The sequence below is a fragment of the Dermacentor andersoni genome, chromosome 1, assembly GCF_023375885.2.
Source record: "Dermacentor andersoni chromosome 1, qqDerAnde1_hic_scaffold, whole genome shotgun sequence".
Classification (NCBI taxonomy): Eukaryota; Metazoa; Arthropoda; class Arachnida; order Ixodida; family Ixodidae; genus Dermacentor; species Dermacentor andersoni.
Window position 1 is genome coordinate 258,705,995 of NC_092814.1, and position 14,685 is coordinate 258,720,679.

Sequence of the window (14,685 nt, forward strand, 5' to 3'; positions counted from 1 at the left end):
TTTTTTTTTTCGGACTGCCCAATTTTTTGGATGTTTAGGGAGTCCGAAAAATCGAACGTTGACTGTACAAATGACCTAGAGGATGCTTCAAATTATCCATAGGGTGAACGCATGGCAGAAGGAGGATGAGAACAGAAAGGACCGATGCACTGAGGAATTAACAAGAAAGGAAGCGTGCCACCGCCTCTTTGAAGGAGCTTGAGCTCAAGAAAACAAAGTGTTGGCTGAAGCCGAGATGCAGCTGTCCCTCATCCAAACCAAAATAAACCCTTTAAAGCAGTGAAACTCAACACTGAGATATTGTGTACGGGCTGAGAGTATGTCAGGACAGTTGAGGTTGACTTCCCAGCTGCCGAGAGAGAATCTTAGTTGTGGCAACGTTCAGGCCTCATACCAATGAGCTTGCTATCAGTTGATAGAAATAGCTCATATTCGAAAGTATTTACTTCTGTATGCATCTCTTTTTAATTCGTATTTGAACATGTTTCACTCGATTCAGAATGGGTTTTACCATTTTTTCCGCTGTGCGTTTTACTATCACCTTCTTTCTGTTCTCTTTTTGAATAAAATAGATATTACTCCTTACTATTCAAGCTGGATTAAATCATTGTTTTTTGTTTCAACATGCTTACTAGAGAGTGACAGCATCGGGCAACATATTGTCAGCCCGTCTTGACATAAAACAATGTTCTGGCTCATTCAGGGAATTTTGCAAAGGTGCTCAGGGAAAACCTGGAAAACTCAAGAAATTTGGAAATGTCAACTTGGTAGACACCCTGAATAGGTTTTCCAGCCGCTGAATACCATGTAAACAAGCAATGCGTGAGGCACGCGCAATTGAGAACAGTATAGCTGCCCACCGCGGGAGCTTCACCGCAATACTCGCCTGCTTTTCTCGTATGAAAACGCCGGCGTGCACTCAGTTTCTCACTTCGTTACCAGCAAATCTTCTCCAGGGTCGTCGCACGCGGCATTCACAGCTATCACTGGCATTTTTTTTTGCGATAAGCATCTTCGCCTGTCTGTTTCATAGCGCGTGGTGCCGTCAAAAGTGTAGTGCACGCTTTTAATAGGCGATAACCGAAATGCGCCGCCGTTCCTTGCTGCAGACTACAATCGTATACATTTTCCTGCCACTAAATCCCATGTGAACAAGAAAAGGTGCGAGGTTTGTGTTATCGAGAAGAGTATATAGCTGCCCGTCTCGCATGAAAACGACAGCCTGCACAGTTCCGGTACCAGCAAATCTCTTCCCCGGTAGTCGCACGTCGCATTCACAGCTATCGCCGCCTTACATATCGTGATAAGTGCCTTCACCCATCTGTTTTACAGCACGTAGTGTGTAGTGCCAGTGGTAGCGTCTTGCACGCTTTTACTAGGCAATGATCCAAATGCGCCGCTGTTCCCTGCTGCAGGCGGTGCAATGTGGCTATCACATTTCGCTTCGGTGGCATCCAGCACCGCCCACCAGCTCAATACCTTTTTGGTTTCCTATTGCACTTGTAAAACACCAAGCAATGGGAAAACAAGAAAACCCTTCTTAGGCCGCCGAAGGGAGCACCATCAGCTCGACACGCGCCGGCGTCCCATGCCACAACGATCCACGAGACGCCTTGCATTATGTCGATGTCAGCAATAGTTGAGTCTGTCAAATTTGTTTAGTTACTTCGGATCACTCGTTTTCCCAATTAGTATGTTTTTTCTCGCGGATTTTTCCAGAACATGTGAACGATGTTCTACTGTATTATCGCAGCAGATATAGTGTCGTCCACACTAGGACCACGCTATCAGGAACAGCGCCACCAGTGGGGAGCGAATGCTTTGTCAGCCTCTCTGGCTCTAGCTCTGAAATTAAACTTGAGATTACGCAACTTCCAATACTAAATGCGCCTGAACACAGCTTACATGATGCCATGCCGTGTCTCGGCATTCCCACTCTTTGCACACATGGCACATTACCTCTAAATTAGGGTGCGCGGCTGTGTAGGAGCTCACCTGTGCTTACAGCCATGTTAAGCCAGGGCCAAGAGGCGTGCAGGAAATCCCGACCCTGCCCCTGGCGCGCACTTGATCACGTGCATTACCGCAAGCTCACTCCCCTTCCCCTCTTTACCTTTGCTCGCGTGAAGGGAAGGCAGCACTCGTGAAGCCACCATCTTTCTTGTCTCACCCTTGCACACTTTCACTTGCACCTGAAACATAAAGTGCCGCAGGGTGCAATAGGATCTTATCGCACTTGAGCTTTCTACAGAACATGATGCGACTCCCACGATTTGAGCAAGCAGCCGCTTGTAATTCAATCATTGACCATCTGCGTCCACTGAAGTTTCCATTTATTGTCTCTGCATTCCTTTGTGGAGGAAGCGAAATTTCGTAACATTGAAATTGCACACAAACACACTTCATTATATTGAGGTTCTAAATACATGGTATTCTATGAACAACAGGTTAGGAAAAGTTAAATACTTCATTATAGTATTGAGAATTTTGTTATAATGAAGTTCATTATATTGAGGTTTAACAGTATTCCTGCACTTGCTTAGTGTGTTAGATGAGTATCCACAGCTGAAACTGCGGCATGTCAAGTGCTTGCAATTAGAGCATTGTGCTTGTTAAAATTCAGAGAGATGTTTCTATTGGATGTTTTACAGTGGGACAGTGAGTCTGCTGCTGAGCCTTACTCACAGGCCTGTTAAGTTATTGTTTCTACTGGCAGTGTGCAGATTATCGAAACCTTGGCGCCAGGGGCCGTCACAGTGCAGGGTTTTTACCCACCAATTTTCAACAGGATTTGCATAGTGCAGGCTCCTTCTTTAGATTGTCTAACCCTGAAGGAATCTGGGTGTTCGACTGGGGGATGCGTGCACTCATTTTTAACCTGTGGATAACCAAATACAGTGGGATTCTGAACCTATGAAGTGTGCACTCAATTATGAGGCCTCCTCCAATTAGAGGATGCTGATGCGATTACGTTTTTGTAAAGCAGAGTCCTCCCAGCCCTTGTATTCAAAGGCTCACTGGTGAGGTACGAGTGCTGCTGCTACCCACATGCTTAGTAGATCATTCTTTAGTAATAGAGCTTTTATGATCATAGCATATGCCATTGCTCATTGCCATTATTTTTATATCTGTACATTTCACGCACTTTACAGCGACTGAGCTTTTAGGCCCTTTTACAACCAAGTAACATCTACTTATTGCAATTCACCTATCAATCTCATTCACAAGCCATTGGCACGACATGACTACTTGCATGGGGCTCTTTGGCCATACCTGGCCCTTGTGCCACTAAACACCACACATCATCATGATGAACCACGAGGCCATGGCTGGAGTGCTGCCATGACTGTTCTGCAAAGAGTGCTGTTAAGCGCCCATCTTCGTGTTTCCTACAAGCTGTTAGATAGCATTCACAGTGTCTTGAAAATGTCAGTGTGCAATATTTTTTTTCTCTCTTCACATGGGCTGCTTGGATAGCAGGACATGTTTATAGTTCTGCTAATACTGTATGTGGATGAGGAATGAACTGTAACCAAATATTGGCACACATTACAGCACTCGCACTTTGCAATGCTTGTTGTGCAAAACTGTTACGCCAACGTGGTGCTTGTATCAAAATGGCCACTTGTGCCATGATTGTGGAAAGTTGTGTGGCACTGGCAAAAGGAATAATCTAACATACCTGTGAGCATAAAAGGTCACTCAACCACGTAAGCAATGCTCTCGACAGCACATGCTGCAGATAGCCATTTCACCACGCTCTTGTTCGGTCCATAATATTTTGTGGTCAACTGTACATTAAGATTATGGTGCAGAATGCTTCACATTGATGGGAACAAATGTAACCAAAGCCTTGCCGACTTGGTGCCGACTGCCCCTTTGTCACTTTCGACGCTGTGGACTCTCCCATAGTCTCCATCTCCGGCGAGTCCACCTGGCTGACACCGCGCATCACATGTCACGCTTCAATTATTTTCAGCTTGATTGTCAGATTAAAGTGCCGTTTCGTGGCAAGCAGTTGTGCATTTAGAACATGCAAGGTGCCCTTGCATAGGTATCGCTCGTGTGTGACTAGCAAGGGTATATAAAGAAGCCAACAAACACTGACACCAAGGACAACATAGGGGAAATTACTTGTGCTTAATAAATGAAATGAAGATACGATAAATTAATGGAAATTAATGGAAGAAAAAACAACTTGCCGTAGGTGGGAACCGAACCCACAACCTTCGCATTTCGCGTGCGATGCTCTACCAATTGAGCTACCGTGGCGCTGTTTCCCCATCCACTTTCTTGGGTATTTATGTGTCCTAGAACCCTGGGAGTGTTAGCCAGCGCCACCACTCACAGACCTTGGCGGCGGACGTGGAACGTCCTTCTTGCCGCAGGCGTCACGAGAACGTGATCTTTTTGGGTGAAGGCAACTGGTCAATAAACCCACATATGCTACCTGAAGGCATCAGTGTTGCCGGATTCGAGACCCTCGTTATGTAATAAACGAGAAGGAAGGGGGTTAACCGAGGGGCCCGATTTTTATTAGTCATATCATCAGAAGCCAACAAACACTGACACCAAGGACAACATAGGGGAAATTACTTGTGCTTAATAAATGAAATGAAGAAACGATAAATTAATGGAAATTAAAGTGGATGAACAACTTGCCGCAGGTGGGAACCGAACCCACAACCTTCGCGAAATGCGAAGGTTGTGGCACGTAAAACCCCATAATTTAATTTCAATTTTAATTCCATAATGTTTATGAAATTGGGCTAATCCTTCGATTTTACGAGTGTTGCTTTAAGTTTTACAACAAAGAAATTCTATTTGAGAAAACGTTTTGTGCGGCGGTCTCTGACGATGCTCTTGGAAGTCAGTGAAAAGATATTAGTGGGGTCCTTGCTTTGAGCAAGTTTATTTAGATAAGTGCCTGAAGCAGGCAAAATCTGCAGTAGCAAAGTGGCTGAAAAAGACACTGCGATCTAAAAATATAGTGTTGTTCTTAAGAAGATACCAAAGGTAAATATTAAGTTAATGTGGACTGTTAAAATACCATTAAGTTATTTTAACGTTGTCCGCATATCTTCAGCGTAATTCAGATCGCCCGTCCTCCTGAGCAGGGAGTGGTGATGTTGCATACACCTTTACTACCGTCAGTGAGCATACGGTGCCCAACACCTGCGGCAAGTTGTTTTTTTCATCCACTTTCATTTCCATTAATTTATTGTTTCTCTATTTCATTTATTAAGCACAAGTGATTTCCCCTATGTTTTTCTTGGTGTCAGTGTTTGTTGGCTTCTTATATGATTACATTCATCAGTGCTTTTGCTGTTGATGCAATATCTTGGAGTACACAGCTGTGTATACAGCGTATGAAAGGGTTAAATACATAAACTTTGTAAACAAAATTATTCTTTTGTTTACACATGTTATTGAATTCACACAACCTGATTTTATCTTTTAAATATGTTTCACATAAGTATGGCCTGTATTTTGTAACATTTCGTTTTTTTTTTTATGTTGATCATTGTTGCGCAGAGGGTTCAGCCCCAGGAAAGATTGTGGTGAAGCAGCCTTTGAGCTGCGTCTGAACCAATAACGAAGGGTCATATTAATGGAAAATGAAGTGGAATTGTTAGAAAATACAGCCCCAGGAATGCGTGGGCCTAGTGAAAGTGGGGTATCCCATGTGAGTGCCCACAACCAAATTCAGTAGAGAGCACCCATTGGAAAAAGAAGCAAGTGAGGAATGTGCAGTGGTCAGTTGTTTGATTGCCAGATTAGATTCTATCACCTCTTGTGCATCTCTCAAAATTACTCGTGCAGTATCACCAGTTTACAAACGCCCGCCTTTAAACAAAGTAAGTGCACACTTTAAGTACAAGCATTGTGCAAACATCGTGTGGCAACACTTTGATTGGTAAGAAATATCAGTTTTTCTATGCCTGTAACTGAAAACCTGTGTAAGAATGCCAAATACAGGGTGCAAGCATGAACATGAGCACGGGGCAGTAAAAGCGAAATGGTAATAGTCCTAAACCACCAATGTGGCAGCCACACTAGAGTCAAGCCAAAAATCAGTTCTGGTGGAAGCCGAGAGGCAGCAGCACAACATTTTTTTTTTAAGTTATGGGAGGTTGCAGTACTACCAGAGTCACGCCAGGTGGTGCTTCATTCTGAAAAGGCACGTTTTCGTTCAAGTTTTTTCGCCATACATCTACATTTCTGACCATTTCGGAATGGTTTCCGACACCGTATACGTGCGGCAGTGACCCTCAAAGGGTTAAAAATTTGGGCAATATCCCACTCCGCCCCTTCTGTTGTTATGTCTGGGATATTTCATAAATTTTAAAGTGCACAGGTTGGCAGGTATGTAGTTACTGTGCAACAATAATTTACAGCCTATCACTAAAACTTAAAGGTTAGTCTGCAGATGTTGACAGTGGGTGACTGGCCTTTTTATTTTTTGCATAGGGCATAAATGCATTAGGGGTCAATGAGTGTGCTGTCTTCCTTGAAACGTTGGAGAAAAAAAAAATTTGTCCTCTGATTTTTGCTTTAAATAGATGTGAATTAAAAGAATTGTGTTAAAATACTATCCTTGGTTTAGCTTCTCTTTCCTTTTTTCATTTTAATTATGAAAGAAATTCGCTGGCTTGCTTGTTTGCCTTACAATTTGGGCTTTTTTAGTGTCTGTATTCAATAATAGCCCAACCTTTTCACATAAGCATGTGCCAAATGTGTAATGAGCTAATAGTAACACAGTGCAGTGCGACACGACGAGGACAGAGAATATTTATAAAGCGCAAACTTTGAACTTTCAACTAAAAATTTTTATTTTCGCATGTGCACAATATATATACATAACTAAACGAGCGAAAAAAAAGAAAATTGTCATCATTGAGAGGCACACACCAAGGAACCAATACGTGTCAAAACGGCTTAATAGCAATTTGCTTGCACTTTTTCCATGGCTATCTCGATAACTTGAGAAATCGCATCTCTTTCTCCGATAACGCCACCGAAGGCATGCTTGCACACTTTTTCTTAATTTTTTCAATTTCATAAGTCTGAAGAATTTCTCATGTCATTCTACATTGGACCCGATTCAAAATGCAGTGGAACTCTGGTTATATGTCCCCCGGTTTTGCGACGACCTGGGTTTTATGACAGATTAGCGCAGTCCCTGCGAAGTCCCCAGAGAAGCAATACATTAAAAACCCCGGTTATTTGATGCAATCTTACACCTGACCCGCGTTATACGACGACCCTCGCGAAGCGCGGGACGGAACGGTGGACGAAAGAAAAGATTCGCAGGTCTCTTTCCTTGCTCCGTCTCTCGGCATGCGGAGCACTTGACACCGCTCAGCTGGTTCACTCCGGCGCAGTTTTCTTCCCTGCCTCGTCTCATCGTTCGTTTCTCTCTCCCCCACCAGCAGGCGCCCGCGACGCCCGCTGTGCTGAAATAGTGCCTTTTCTTCTCCGCAATCACTTTCTCCCTCTCTTCTCGGTGGCGCCGCCTCTCTTCGCGTTGGGGAAGCATTTCTCTCCTTCCAGTTTCCCAGCAGCAGATCGCCGACAAGGTAGCGTGGTGAGGCCTAGGTTTATCGCACATGTTCTTCGTCGTAATCCTAGCGACCAGTGTTCAGTGGAGGTTTTCAGTTGTGTGGAGCAACGCGACGCACGATGTCCCGAAAGCGGACAGTTCTGTCGCTCAGTGATAAGCTGAATATTATTGAGAAAGCGGAAAAGCGGCATGGAGCCATGAAAGCCACCTTAAGATATCCGAATCTTCGCTTAAGACGATCCTGGCAAACAAAGCGGTGATATTGCAGAATGCCAACAAGCTCAGGCTCAAGTGGAAAGCAGCAAAAGAATGACAGTATGAGAAGTTAGAAAAAGTTCTCGTCAAGTGGCTGCATCAAGCACGGAGCTCTGCAATCAACGTTGACGACGCCATTTTAAAAGAAAAGGCGGACCTTATGGCATTGCGTCTGGGCATCGACGACTTTCGGGCATCGAACGGGTGGCTGGATCGCTTTAAAGAACGAAACAGGATTATGTACAGCCGCTCCTGCGAAGAAAGCACTTCCGTGGATGTTTCAACGGTGAACGAGTGGATGGAGTCGCTGCCGGAAATGATTGCTACATACAAGCCCTGGGACATTTTCAACGCAGATGAGAGTGGTATTTTTTACCATATGCAGCCCGAGCAAACCTTTGCGTTTAAGGGTGACAGCTGTCATGGTGGAAAGCGTAGTAAAAAGCGTGTGACTGCACTATTCTGTGCTAACGAGGACGGTTCCGAGAGGCAGCCCATGCTCATTGTTGGAAAGTTTGCAAAGCCACTGTGCTTTAACCCTTTCGCTGTCACTGACGTACCGGTACGTCATCGCGCTTCCCCCCCACGGTGTCACTGACGTACCGGTACGTTCTCTATCGTGCGTTCAAAATTTCGCGCCTGAGCGCAAAAACAGGCGCTCCTGGATTGGCCACGCCATCTGTTGACTCTTTCTACAAGTTCGTATATTCGCTCCGACCTGTGTTAACCCATGTATTGAAGAGTACGGTGCGACTGCCACTCCCCACTTTCTCTTTGCTGAGTGCCGCGGTGGCTCCGCGTTCGCTGGATCATGCGTCGCGCGCGTGTGGTTATGGGTTCAAGGGTTGTTCTGTAATCTCCGCTGGTTTGAAGGTTTTTATTTTTCTTCTGTTGGTGTGCCTGCTACGGCGCGTCAAGTTCAGGCGCACGTGCCGTTGCCTCTCCAAAAAGGGTGACTCGATTGCTGCTTTCGCTCTCTCGCCGCACCCTCGCTTCCGACTTGCAGCAGTAAACGTAAACCCCTTCGAACTTTGTTTAGCCTTTTTTCATCTCCCTCTGTCTTCTTGATCACGCAACATCCCATTTCTCTCCGTTGCGCGGGCGACTGAAAGCGCATCCTCCCTGCGCGCGGTTACTTTCGGATGGCTCGGCGCGCGGGACCTTCGTCTGCTCATGGGAGCGGTGGCTGAATTCCGATTCAGAATACGAGCCGAGCTCGGATTCGGACTCGGACAAAGTCGCTTGAGACGAAGAGGGTTCCGCATCGTCAGATTCGGATGTTGAACAGATTTTATAGTCAGGCTGATGATGATGATGATGTTTACTAACAACAGCTGCAGAACACTGAAATGTGCATATTGCTTTGACTATGTTATTTGTATACCAATCATAATCAAAAATAAATTGCTATCTTCTTTCCCTGTTATGCTCGTTCCCTGAAACCAAGCCGACACTGGGGGTGCGTCACGGCCAGAAACGTCCGACAGCGAAAGGGTTAATAACTCGAAGACGCCGTTGAGCTGCAACTTCAACAAAAAGGCGTGGATGATGTCTTCGCTCTTCAGCAACTTTTTGCAGCAGCTGGATAACAAAATAGGTCCTAAGGGGCGGGAAATACTGCTTTTCGTGGACAACGCACCGTGCCACCCACCTGATACGTCCAGCCTGAGGAACATAGAGGTTGTTTTTTTTATGCGCAACTGCACAAGCCGGTTACAGGTGCTGGATGCCGGCATCATTAAGTGCGTCAAGCAAGGGTACCGGAAGCGGTTAGTGCAGCGTCGGCTGGCGGCTGTTCAGTGCAGCGAGTAGGAAAAAAAAGATTGCTCTGCTCGACGCCATGCATTTCATTGCCAGTTCGTGGAACGCAGTGTCGCGAAGCACAATCGCTAACTCGTTTAAGCACTGTGGCTTTAAGCGAGAGACTGCCTCCTCTGCTGGGGACGCAACAACCTCGATGCCACTCGAGGCCGGTGCAGGCTTCGTCGACGATGATTTCGAGGGTTTAAACCTCACCACGACCTTCGTGGAGTCCGTGGAGGCCGACGACAATGTTGCGATCTGCGGCGAGGTGTCACTAGATGACGCCATCGAGGAGGCTTCGCCTAGTACCAACACTGCTACGGCATTGGACGAGGACAACGATGATGCCACAGATGCCGTGCCTGTGCCTACCACGTTTGCCGAGGTGCTACGGCACATAGACGGCATTCGGAACTTCATCTGTTCACGCGACGCTGCAGAGGACCTCCTTTTGGACGTTGCCCAACTCGAGCGAAAGCTCTTTGTTCACGTATCAAACAAGGTCCAAAAGAAACTTACCGTCTTTTTTTAATGTTCGCACCTGCTGGCGGGAATCGTGGCAGTGGGCAGTGGAGTGCCGTAAAGGTTCGTTTGAATAAAGCATGATTGGTACCTGTACTGCAGCATGCATTTCCTTTTTTGGCAATTTGGGTTTCCAAGCTCTGCAGAGTATGTTAGTAGTTTACATTGAAATTTCTCACAAATCCATCGTGCGAAATAAGTGGTACCTTTCTAGGCATAATTTATGTAAGGATTTTACGACGCTTTTTCGCAGTCCTGAGAAAGTCGTATAATCGGGGTTCCACTGTAGTAGTTTTTTCAAAGACCAGGACACAGGCACACTCCCGGCAACGCATGCCTCGGTGACCTGAAATTACTTTTGTGGAATTATAATGATGCTCTTTTAGTCTATGATTAATACAGTGGCCTGTCTGACTGCTATATATAGACCTTTGCATGACAAGGGTATTAAACAGCATTCTGTTTGCAATTCACAAATTGCATGCTGTATCTTGTGGTACAGGCGATCGTCTCTTCCTTGTCCAAGTTTACTTTCTTGGCGATCCTTCCCACTATCCTTTTCAAATTTGTGAGATGCTATGCATGTAAAGAATGATCGCCACCTTTTTTGGCATGGCACAGCTATTGTGCTCATTCGAATTGGCCCTGTACTTTTACTCAAACCCTCCACTGCCGAGACACAGTACAAATCTTTTTTGAGATCTGTATACCAAAGAAATTGGTAGAATTGTGTTTTAAGAGGTTAAGTAGGAATTTGAAATGTGCAATTTTCTTTAAACAGCAAGTTCAAAAATTTGTTTTAGGTACCTTCTCGAACCATCATAGCATGGCCTTCACTTTTAGGGAAAACGAAACCCCATCTGCTCATTCACTTTGGTTACCTTGTTTTTGTTTGCAAGGAATGTCTTGTAATTTAATATTCATTGTTATAATTTTTTAGGGAGTACTCTGACCACGACCGTCGACACGAAGCAGGTATGCCAAGAGACAGGTCACCGGTGCACCGTGACTATGACGAACGGGAATTTAAACGTGATGACAGGTATGTGTATTAATGCCATGTGTCTTTATGTAGAAGAATATGGAAATACAGTAAAACCCCATTAACTCGAAGCTGTAAAAACCAGAAAAATATTTAGATAAACGGAGTTTCAAGTTAATTGAAATAACAAAATAGAAGCCCATTGGTTTGCCAGAGATCACATGGAGGGTTTCCAAAATGGGGGCAGTAATATTTTCTATCACTTTCGCATGCCACATCACTGGACACGCCGGTGTATATGGGCAATAGCATGCAAACACTGTGCCAAGACTGCGTGCTTGGCACTGAATCAAGACGATTGATCATACTGCAAGATTTGAAGCCAGTCATCTGATGAGTTCATAATCGGTTGCAGGCATCCAAAAAGTTGGTGTCACTAATTTCTGCAGCCTAATGAATTCTGGACAATTTCATTTCACAAACTAAAGCTGAATTGCAGAAGAATGCCGCTGTCATGCCTTTAGTCGACGCCCACAAGTGCCATGCCGTTCTTATGAAGCTGCGATCTCGCTGAAATGCTGTCACAGTGCATGCTCGCCTCATTTGTGCACAACATGCAGACTGATAATGCCTGCTGAAAAGCGTGGATCGTCTTGCTCAAGATCGTCTTGCTCAAGACGTCTAATCACCGAAGCTGTCAGAATGGAAGGCCAGGCACTCAATTCTCGACTGGACGATCTTGAAGACAGGTCGAGACGAGATAACCTATTGTTCTTTGGAATACCGGACTGCCCGACTGAGACATGGGCTCAGTCAGAAGGCCTTGTTCAAGACGTTTTGTCTCGTCACCTTAAAATACAAATTTCCGACTCGGAAGTTTCCCGAGCACACAGATTAGGATCCTACACAGATAAAAAGACTCGGCCAATTATCATCAAGTTTTCGTCGTCTAAAGTCAGGGATGCAGTCTGGGCGCAGAAATACAAGCTCAAGGGGACTGGTGTATCAGCTAGCGAAGATTATTGCAGAGCTACGCGAAACTCAAGGAGGAAACTAACAGAATTTGCAAAGGTAGCCGGGAAGACGTACTCTCTTCGCATGAATAAACTAATCATGGACAAAAAAACGTACGTGTACTGCTCAGTAAGTAACAGCGTACGCGAAATCGCTTCAGCACGATCAGTGGATACGCAAGATAGCGCTGGTACTGTAACTGCACGTGCTGGCACTTCCAGTGCATCATAGCTATGCCCGCCCAGATCCTGCGCAAAAGACGCCTCTATTTTTTTTTCCAATATACGGAGTATTCTGAATAAACGCGTGGAATTGTCTTCCGCTATTGATTCCTGCTCTGCTGACATTGTTGGTCTAACGGAGACTTGGCTTTCTGCAAAAGTTAAAAATGAAGAAATTTTGGACTGTGAAAAGTGCTACAAATTTTACCGATGTGATCGTGATTACCGGTCCGGTGGTGGTGTTCTGCTGGCGGTTACCGATAGTCTTGCTTCCCATGTTATTCCAATTGTATCCTCGCTTGAGCTTGTGTGTGCGCGCGTGCTCATTGATTCTCGCGAAATAATTTTTTGTGTCTGTTATCGGCCACCAACTGCATCATTATCGTTCTGTAATGAACTGCACGATGTTGTCAATCAGCTGTTCGTCCGATACCCAAAATCACCCCTCTTCTTACTTGGCGACTTCAATTTTCCTGACATCAGATGGGAACGAGACTCGGTTTCCTTAAAACACAACTCAGCTGAAAGCAAAGAATTTTTAACTTTTTGTCACGACTTCAACTTAACTCAGCTCGTTCACTTTCCCACTCGCATAACTTCCACTTCCGCTAATATTCTAGACTTAATACTTACCACTACACCCGACCTAGCTACCGCCTTAACTCATTCACCGGGAATTAGCGATCACTCGATAATTCACTTCACTCTACGGGCAAAGATTTCTAAGAAGAAAAAAACTAGGGTCATCCAAGACTACGGCAAAGCAGACGTAACTGGAATGAATGGGGAATTTCAGGTCTTTGCTGATCGGTTTTTCGCCGGTTTTGAGCAGCGATCGGTTGAGGATAACTGGTTGCTTTATAAAAACAAACTCTTGTCTCTTATTGATCGTTTTGTACCTAAAAGGAAAGTTTCATCATGTACTCGCTCACCATGGTTCAATAACATGTTAAAGCGCATGCGCAACAAAAAGAAGCGGATATTTCGACGCGCAAAATTCACAGCCAGAATAGACCACTGGTCTTGCTATCAAAAATTTAACAGAGAATTCTGTACTGCGCTCTCAAAAGCCAAGAAGGAATTCTTTGATAAAACTCTTCCTTTGCTACTTCGTTCTAATCCCCGTAAATTTTGGAGCATTATTAACGGTACTAAAACGACACACATTCAGTTAATCCAATCTGATGTCCCAGTAATTCAAAGCGAATGCTGCAATGTTCTGAACAATGTGTTTGCTACTCATTTTCATAAGAGCACTCCCACAGTATTTCCGCATATACCAAGAACCAACTTCTTCCCAATGGATTATATCGCTATTGATGCAGTTGGTGTCGAAAGGCTGATTGTCAACTTAAAAGTGTCTTCGTCGGCCGGTCCAGATTGTATTTCATCAAAAATGCTGAAGTGTACACAAGTTTATTCTGCACTGATATTGTCAAAGCTTTTTCAACAGTCATTACAGATGTCTACACTGCCCTCTGATTGGAAGATAGGGAAGGTGGTCCCTGTGCATAAATCTGGTGATGTACATTCCCCCAATAATTACCGCCCCATATCATTAACATCCATTCCAGTAAAAATCCTAGAGCATATAATATACTCGCACCTCATCGAATTCCTGGAGTCCAATTCCTTCTTCAGCATTTTTCAGCATGGATTCCGTAAGGTAGTTTCGTGTGAAACGCAATTGTTATGTTTTACTAACGACTTGTTCATTAACGCGGATCATGACTTTGATACTGATTGCATATATTTAGATTTTGCTAAAGCATTTGACTCCGTTTCACACGATCTACTTATCTTCAAGCTTAATCAACTTAACATAGACCCCAATGTACTTGCATGGATTAAGGAATTTCTCTCTAACCGTAGTCAGTATGTGACGGCTAACGACTTCTCTTCACGTAATTCTGCCGTAACATCTGGTGTCCCGCAAGGGTCAGTTTTGGGCCCTCTGCTCTTCTTGATTTATATTAATGATCTTCCTACTTGCCTTTCTTCCTCAACTGTCCGACTGTTTGCAGATGACTGCGTGGTTTACCAGAAAATTACTAACCATGACGATTATCTCAATCTGCAACGTGATCTAGATAGGGTATTTGAATGGTGCAGTCAATGGCTCATGACACTTAATACAACTAAATGTAAAAGTATGCAGGTTTCTCGCCACAGCACTAATCATTGTCCGCGTACTTACCGCCTCAATAATATTCCATTACCATCTGTTGACAGCTATAAATACCTTGGTGTTCACATTTCTTCTAATCTATCGTGGAATACGCATGTAGAATTTGTAACTAACAACGCCAATCGCATGCTTGGTT

General features: G+C 44.5%; 1 protein-coding gene across 2 annotated transcripts in view; it reads left to right on the forward strand.

The window, feature by feature from the left end:
- Neos (nuclear receptor coactivator protein neosin) overlaps positions 1 to 14,685 on the forward strand; it is a 125,025-nt gene that overhangs the window by 23,087 nt on the left and 87,253 nt on the right. The window contains exon 5 of one of the 2 annotated variants that reach the window (XM_050195857.3): positions 11,085 to 11,186. The exons of the other annotated variant lie outside the window; for it this stretch is intronic. Coding sequence (XP_050051814.1) covers positions 11,085 to 11,186 — 102 coding nt within the window. The remainder of the gene's footprint in view (positions 1 to 11,084; positions 11,187 to 14,685) is intronic. 2 annotated transcript variants of the gene reach the window in all.